The 8798-nt window shown below is 40.6% G+C and overlaps 1 protein-coding gene across 1 annotated transcript; it reads right to left on the bottom strand.

The window, feature by feature from the left end:
* Positions 1-1626: 1626 nt before the first annotated feature.
* On the bottom strand, positions 1627-7137 carry LOC110527443 (SLIT and NTRK-like protein 1). The gene has a single exon (XM_021608712.2). The coding sequence runs from the start codon at positions 6128-6130 to the stop codon at positions 4031-4033; it is 2100 nt and encodes a 699-aa protein (XP_021464387.1). The 5' UTR covers positions 6131-7137; the 3' UTR covers positions 1627-4030.
* Positions 7138-8798: the final 1661 nt, after the last annotated feature.

The raw sequence follows: 8798 nt of genomic DNA, 5'->3' as shown, positions 1-8798 counted from the left end.
ACCTTCTTTCTATTTGTGTGTGTGTGTGTGTGTGTGTGTGTGTGTGTGTGTGTGTGTGTGTGTGTGTGTGTGTGTGTGTGTGTGTGTGTGTGTGTGTGTGTGTGTGTGTGTGTGTGTGTGTGTGCGCGTGTGTGCGTGTGGGTTCCATCAATAAGACATGTTAACCTTGGCCCAGTTACGATCAGCACTTTGACCAGCCCGATAATTGTAAAAAGCAATGGAGGTAGGTTTCCCTTGGGCCAGAACAGAGAACCAAGAAAGCTTCAGCAAATTATAATGAGGCTGGTTGGAGGGGTGGGAGCAGTTGGTCTCTCACATCCAACCTACCTTGGTCTACATTTCCTACTTCCTTCCAGGCTACTACATAAACCTTACTGCACCAACTTGGCAAAAGTCAATTTTACAAGTCTACAAAAACCTTCATGCCAGCGAAGGATGATCGCTATCTTAGTCTAAACGTCTTATTTCAGTATCTATGCAACATTGTATCATTTGTGTTATTGTTACCGACAAAGGCAAGACACATTATATTGAGCAGGTAGAAATGACAAAAGCTTCAAAAGCCTCTGAAGGATGGAAACAATAGTGCAGCGTGCGGCTCAAAACAAAGTCAATGATCGAGTCAATAGATCCAATCAATACGTGGAGGCTGAGAATTGAAGAGGTTAGGTCACAGGCAGCACTTGGTGGTCCGATCAGTCATACTGATCAACAACAGCTGTGGTATTTACACCGACATTGGAAGTAATCGGGAAAGTAAACTCCCGAGGTGTGCTGCTGATGGGTGCCGTGCTGCGAGGGTTGCAACAAGCTGCCAGCTTCTCAGGGAGATGATCAGTTAAGTGTGTGTAGCCTGCTGGGGTTGCAGAGAGCAAAACAAGAGTAAGTCAAGCTCTGGTCAGAACTGTACAGAGCACAGCTGGGGTTCATAGCTAAAATACAAATCACTGCAGTGAGCAAATCCACAGTAAGGTTAGGCTTTGATCTGTAAACTGCAGCACATAACTGGACAGTAGTTGATATCAAAAATCTAAATGACTTTTCCAAGGAATTTGGTTTCCAAGGAATAACCTGTCAAGTCTCTACTTCACAAATGAACAAAGGATCAGCACCTTTGCATTGCTATACAGTAAAACAAAGGCTCGCATTTGATAAAAACTGAAAGCAGTGAATGCTTTGGTTAAACATCATGTAATACTGCATATGAGGATAAGAGGAGGAAGCCAGTGTTGGGGTCATTCTTGAACTCTGATGTTGCAAGCACCATAATACTCCTGCCATCAAAAGCAACATAATATTCTGTGTTTTGAATGTACCCAAACACAGGTATAACTTTGGACAGCATTGCATTACCTCAGAGATGAAACCACGGAGCACAATGAACACCCCATATAACTGGTATCTCATTAGTAGAGACATGTGCTGTCCACTGTGCTGAAATAAGTTGGCTGCAATAGCATTTTTTCTGCTAATGCAATCGCACAGCACTCAGTGTATGCACCATGGACAACACAGACAAAGTGGTTATTATCGAAACAAAACAAGCACATTTAGCACACACATATCCAATAATACTGTGTTTCAGTTCAACCCAGGTAAGAAGGAAATGTCTTAGAGACGCATAGATTTCACTCAACCTCAACCACGTTTTATTTAACAAAATAGAAGCAGGTCAAATGTAGTAAAGCATATAAATGTAACTCTGGGACACAGCGTTGAGAGATGACCAATAATTCATGAGCCATGGTAAAACGTTCCACAGTGGAGACTGATAATTACCCTTTGAAGCAATACACCAACAGACTCGAGTCTGAAGTGATGGACAGCACTGTTGTTGCCAAAGACCTGCTAAGATAATACTCCCCAAGGTCAGCCTATGTGATTGGTTACATTTAGTGATGGGGGGGGGGGGGTGAGTGTGTGAGCATACAGACAAACACACACATGTAGACAGACACTAGTGCACATGCACACACATTTAATCAATAATTTGAATTATTTAAATGCATACATACACACACACACACACACAGCCCAGACACTCGACAATGAACATTGTTCTGCTAATGCAGTCACACAGCTAACCATATAGTCTATCAGTCCACAGTGTTAAAAAGGCCTGGGGGAAATGCTTGTTGCTGTATTAAGATAAATGATGAATCAGACAGGGTGGAGACATGTTTGATATTGAACTGGCTCTGAGCACTTTGACCTTTTGCAGACCAGTGCATGTCTGACTTGTAATGCCTTATTGACATATGTATGCACATATATGCACATATGCTTATTTATAAGAAAATTAAAAACAGTGGGTACATTGATGGACCTGATCCTAATGAAAAATAAAAACCAGTATGAACAAAACGAATTCAGTGCTTGAATTTACAGAGTATTCATATAAAACCAAAACATTTCACAGTCGTGTGATCTGTACCGTTTTACTGCAGAATCAGTGACATTGATCAATTTGAATGGATTATCAGAATATCACGTTTAATGCTAACCATTATTGTACACTGTAATCATCATCTTGATATCACTATAGTTGTTCAGTAAAATGTAATTGCATTGGGCAACAGACCGACTGCTGAACACTTCTAATATGAAGAATATATATGTTTCTTAATGCAACATTGCCCATTCACACCCGATTAAATTAACATCTCAAGATAAAAATTCCCATTCCAAAACGCCCTCTTGCAAAACACCTATACCTCAGCCCTCCCTCCAATGGAGAAGATGCAACAACAGCGACATCGTGAGTTTCCTCGTCTAGAGTAATGCGGTGATCCTGCCATGTCTTCCCTATGGCATCAGACTAATACTGTCGATTGTTAAGACGTGTTTTTATGTCATTTTTTACTGTATGCAAACTGACCATTGCCCAATCTATTTTAAGCACGTTAGTTAAAAAAAATGTAAGTCCATTTGTCATATTTGGACACAATAGATGGCTTTACAAAAGCTCACATAAATGGAGGTGAATCATAGCCTACGCTTTGTGGAGGAATACTTTTTACATAAAAAAAGCATTTTAGTCTACCTGCGCTCTGTACATAGATCGAACTGCACATACCATTACTTCCATTGAAAACATTTTAATTTTGAAAAAATATGCAGTTAGAAAAAAACCCATATAATTCGGTAAAGCCTTCTCCTTTCCCCCAAATCAGGCTATAGTCATTAACACACAAAACCACGAACTGTTTTTAGCTACATTAACCTTGCAGCATAACCATGAGTGACGTTAATTGGTCATGCTCATCTGCATCCCGAATATCTGAAATTCAACAATTGGCACACCATAAAATAACACATTATACATTCATAAAGAGCTGAATGTGCAGATATGATGAGATCTGCACCAATTATAAATAACCCCGATATTTATCGACAATCAACTGATAAAACAAACAAAAAAGAACATGCGTGGACAGCGTTTATCTTATTTTTCGTCCCAATGTGTTCTTTTTCCGTTTTTTTTTACCGTTTTAAAACAACAAATACAAATCCTATAACGCAGTTCACAAAAAAATAGAGAAATGGCACTTTGTATATATTCATATATAGTTTTATATGCATATATATACTGTATATATTCATATTGACAACATGAAAGAAGGGTCGAGTTGGCTTCTTCGTTACTTATGGTATGGTTCCCCAGTGTGTGTTGAAACCATGCGAAATCATGCAGATCTGATAGTCAGTTATTTACATTACATTCATGCGCTCGTGCACAATTTCCCGATTCTTCTCTCTCAGATCGTCAGTCTGATTGCGGCAAATAGCTGTACTGGGATTCAGGGGCGGGGAAGGGGTCTATACATATATTACAGTTGGTTCTGTAGCAGACTCATTGGTACCACAGTCAACTGGAGCAAACAAAAAATGGTCTATCTCCGACAAAAAGCGAATGAAGAAGCTTCGTAACATAGCATTTGTTTATTTTTCTTCAATTGCCATTGTGTCAAGAGAACGCAGTATATTTGTCTGTCTGTTTGTATTCCAGGTTTAATTGTCAATAGTCGTTTTACGCATCATTTGTTGTGGAGAAATGGGCGCTACAGTCAAACCCTCTTTGCGCGCCCCCGTCCGCATGGTAAGGCCCGCTATGCCAATAAGACGAGTCGCACACTGTCTGCAAGGAATTGATCTCTGACGCAGAGGAATTACCATCCCTCCGCTTTGATCTCTTGCGATTCCGCAAAATGAAGACAAGCATCCCTACAACAGTGAACGCAGACGTGACAAATACCAGTAGTAGCCCAGGGACTAGTACAGAGATGGATACCCTGTTCGGCTCCACATAGGAGTTCGAGCGCGTACCCGTGTCTGCGGTGAATGTGCTGTTTTTGGAGAGAGAGGTGGGGTAGACTTTATCATACAACTTGGGACACATCAGATCATTTCGGACGTGACGGAAATCCCTTTTCCAGAACTCTTCTGGGGACTCACACTTGAGATCACTAACGATCACATCTGCCCCCAGTTTCTCCGTCCACTGTTTGAAAGGGACAATATTACACGAGCAATCCCAAGGGTTCCCATGCAAATCAATTTGAATGATCGAATTGAGTTGATCTAAGACCCCTGCGACAGGGAGATATGTGAAATAATTATTATGCAAGCTAATCTTTGATAAAGACACTCCAAGGAAAGCATCCACAGGTAGCGCTTTCAGCAAGTTATTGTTGAGGAAAAGCACTCGCAGATTAGGCAGAGGGCTGAATGTGCCTGCCAGTATCAACTGTATGTCATTATATTCCAAACTGAGATATTCCAGATTTTGAAGTCCAGTGAACATTTCCGCAATGAGCGTATCCAGGTAATTCTTATCCATGTACAACCATCTTAATTCGGTGAGGTTTTGAAAAGTGCTGTTGTCTATCAATTTGATGTTGTTTCCACCCAAATCAAGGAGATTTAGACTTGAATAGCCATTGAGATGGTTCTTTTTTATAGCATGGACGTTGTTATCTCTCATGTTTAATTCGTGCGCAGTGATGGGTTTGGGTTTTAGGTTAGCCAAGCTCTCTATCTTCTTGCCCTCGCAGTTAACCCCTAACCCCTGCCTGGATCCAATGAGCTTGCAGCTGCATGGCACAGGACATGATGCGTTCTGCACAATCTGCAGCTGCTCTCTCTCCCCATTCACACCTGTCATAGATGTGGGCTTCGTTTTCAACTGCCAGTGCGATTTAGAGCGTCCCTTTTGCCCATTCCCTGGGGTTGGGGACCCAGGATCACCACTAGCTTTATAAGGCGTTGGAACGGGCCCAGGTACAGAGGTCTCCTCTTGGGTAGGAGGTGCAACTAAACTCTCGTCAGCACCACTTTTCATTGAAGGACACAGATCCATCTCCGATGTCTCGTTCAAGTCGTTCCCTTGCAGTGGCGTTGGAGCCTCGCAGATCACCCGGCCGATAAGCGCGTTCTGCGGTATATTCTCCAGCCATTCCTTCAGGGAAACCAGGTCGCAGTTGCAGTCCCAGGGGTTATCCTCCAATAAAACCTCCGCAATGCCCGGTATTTGTTCGAGAACTCCCTCATAAGGCACCGTTTTGATTCGGTTCCCTCGCAGGTCGAGGTGGGTGATGGGGACGTGTTGAAACACATTTATAGGTAGTGCACTGATGAGGTTATCATTTAGAATTAACACTTCAAGTTTATTTAAGTCCCTGAACACGGCCGGGTCAATGTCTCTCAATAGATTAAAATCAGCCTGAAGATATTCCAAGTCATCTAAACCAAGAAAGGTGCTTTTCCTAAATGACCGTATCTTGTTATTATTTATGTGTAGCCTTTTCACGAGCTGCAGTCCCAGAAAAGCACCAGGGACAATGTCATGCAAACCGTTGTTTTCCAAATGCAAGCTTACGGCATTGTAAAAGTTAGCAAACTCATTGGGAAAAAGCCTGGATAAAGAATTCCCATGCAATAGCAAGTGATAAAACTGGGAACTGGGACCAGTCAAATGGTGCAGATTAGTAAAGCTCCTTTTTTCGCAGTCAATGTGCAAATCGCCTTCAATCTCATTGCAGGAGCATATCTGCTCCTTACAAATGTCCCTTGTAACATTTCCAATGGCCACACAAAGAGCCGCCTTCAGCAAGACAATCCAAAGCAGCATTTTCAATACAAACAATTCATCCCCGATTTCAAGACATGAAAACGAGCTGTTGAATCAATGTTTTTTTAGTCCAGTTTATCCCCAAAAAGATAGACCGAGGGGTCTAAAAGAAAAGGCGACAGTCCTTTATAATATCCATGCTCTTCTAGCCCGTTATGTCCAGGCGTCCAGCTTTAAAATGACCATATATAATGCCTCAGATGGAATGGATCCTTTTGCTGGTATGAAAATAATTGAAAACAACAAATCGCAATAGCATTTGACAAATTTTTAGGTTTTTGTTCGGTAATGACTGACCTTGCAAATTTTATAAATCCGTGATTTTCTCGTAGTGCAGCGGTAGCAGTGGGTGCTGTTCTTTCCCCCTCGGTGCTGAATTCACACCGACGCTGGGTATTTAGTGCTGATCACACTGCCACTGAAAAAAAATAAACGCATTCCTCACACCTTTCGGTGTTTCCTTGCGTTTGTTTCCAGTGCTTTTCTTTGGTAATTTTGAATCACAAAGAGGTTACACAGAGACTGTGCTCGTTCTTGCCCGGTGCTCTTAGAAAGATCTCACACCCTCTACTGAGCTGCAATGGAAAAAAATCCACCGTCTGAGGGAATGCTGAAAAAAATCTATCCACATACAGGACTAGCAAGCGTTAAAATGTTCACACTAAAAGCTGTTGATCTGTTCAGTCTTTTTTGACCAATAATATTCATATTCTAAAGCCAACAAGGTTATGGATTCCAAACAACGTTCCTTATGTCATGTTACTGCTTAGGCTGAATCGTTGCTTTAGATCCGCTTCTGTTTTTTATTTTATTTGTAATTTTTAAAGTAGACTAGACGACATAACGCATTGCCAACGTATTGGAGACAACTCTTTTCCAAATCGGAGGTTGGTTATAACCTCATCTAATTATTAATTTGAGCATTTTATGAAGACTAATAATCTCTGATGTGTGTATTGCATCAAACCCAGCATACGAGTGCCCTCCAGCGTGAATGTTACTTTCTCTCTGCTAGGAACCGCTGTTGAATGCGGTAAAATAATTAACTACATAGACTACAACGTACACGCCACAACTCAGCCAAATGATACGGCTCTCAGTTGACTACAACAAACAATGTGTCTATGTAAACGTCATGATTTCAAAGGGGATTGCAAAATGAAAATAAAAATTGCAATTAAAAAGCAAAAGTGCTTTGCGTCAACTAACCCAAATGTTTCGCTGTGGATTTTTGTCATAGTCTCTGCTTCGATTCTATTGTTAAAACACACCTTGCTAACACACCTAGGCTAACTCAACCTAGTTGGTAGCACTAGATTTATGGAACATCATCGTTTGCTTTTGTTTTATTCATGTGGTAGGCCTGGTCTACATATTTAATAGATAAAACAAAATGACAACATAACTGGAGTTATGAGATTGACATCACATCTCTGACATAATGGAAATAACGTCCAAAAGAGGAGGAATTCTGACAGGGTCGGGCTCAACAACTCATATTGATTACTTTGCTAATTCTACATGCATCAGTGTCTGTGGCATTTCAAACTGTAGCACATGTCAATAGCTAAGGATAAACCTGGGCTCAGGGGTAGACCTAAGAAAGTAAATGTAAATCCAGGACACTCCAATTAGTATGATATGTTACGCTTCCTATGGTACGTATTCATGTTTGGATGTCCATCAACCATTTCATATGATATGTTGTGAATTACAATTAATTTGTTATGAATTGTATGATATGCTATAATTCATACAATATGTTATTCATTTGCAAAGCATTTGATATTTTTACGATTTCCTATTTGTTGTGGTTAACGTTAGCTAGGTGTCTAACACTAATGTTAGCTAGGTGGCTAACGTTAGCTAGGCTAGGGGTTAGGGTTAAGATTAGGAGTTAGGAGTTAAGTTAAAGGAGTAATGTTAGTGTTAGGGGAAGGGTTAACTAACATGCTAAGTTGTCCCAAAATAGCTAAAATGCTGAAGTTATTTGTGACGAGATTCAAATACTCAACCTTTGGGTTGCTAGACGTTCATGTTATACACCTACCCATCCAGCCCGACCAACCACACTACTTTCATTTTTTGCTTTAAGTAACCTTCCGTCTTATGTAAACATATCAAATGTAACATACCATTCTAATTTGAGGGCCGGATTTACATCTCCTGCGTTACGTCTCGTCTATGAGACCAGGCTGTAAGGATAGAAGCAACCAGCACTATTTTCAACCAGGGTCAAATGCCGCATTCTCATGTAGGGTATTCTAACGAGGCTCTCTCACAAATGATCATCATTTGTTTACAAATATGGAGATGTGCAGTAGAGATTGCCCAATTTTGCCTAAAGTTGCTCTGTAATGGGCAGTGCTATTGTAGTCCATACAAAAAAAACTGTATAGTTTCACAGTAACACATTACATATAGTCCCAGATTCCAATTTCTAAAGAAGTCTTTATCAAGAGAATGTAGTAGCAAGATCATTTTCTGCTGGCTAAGACATACTAAACATGAACCAAATGAGGACATAACCTTAACTTGACCAGCAAACACACACAGTTCAGTTTTCATTAAGCCTTTAAAATGTCAGAGAAATGATCTCTGAAAGCATCAGGAAATTGGCTTTAAAATGTTTTTAATTATCTTGTTCTTTGGCCATTTAGAATCATTC

The sequence above is a fragment of the Oncorhynchus mykiss genome, chromosome 7 (genome assembly GCF_013265735.2).
Source record: "Oncorhynchus mykiss isolate Arlee chromosome 7, USDA_OmykA_1.1, whole genome shotgun sequence".
NCBI lineage: Eukaryota > Metazoa > Chordata > Actinopteri > Salmoniformes > Salmonidae > Oncorhynchus > Oncorhynchus mykiss.
The sequence above is the reverse complement of the archived record's forward strand: the minus strand, read 5'-3'. Positions and strand labels throughout refer to the sequence as shown.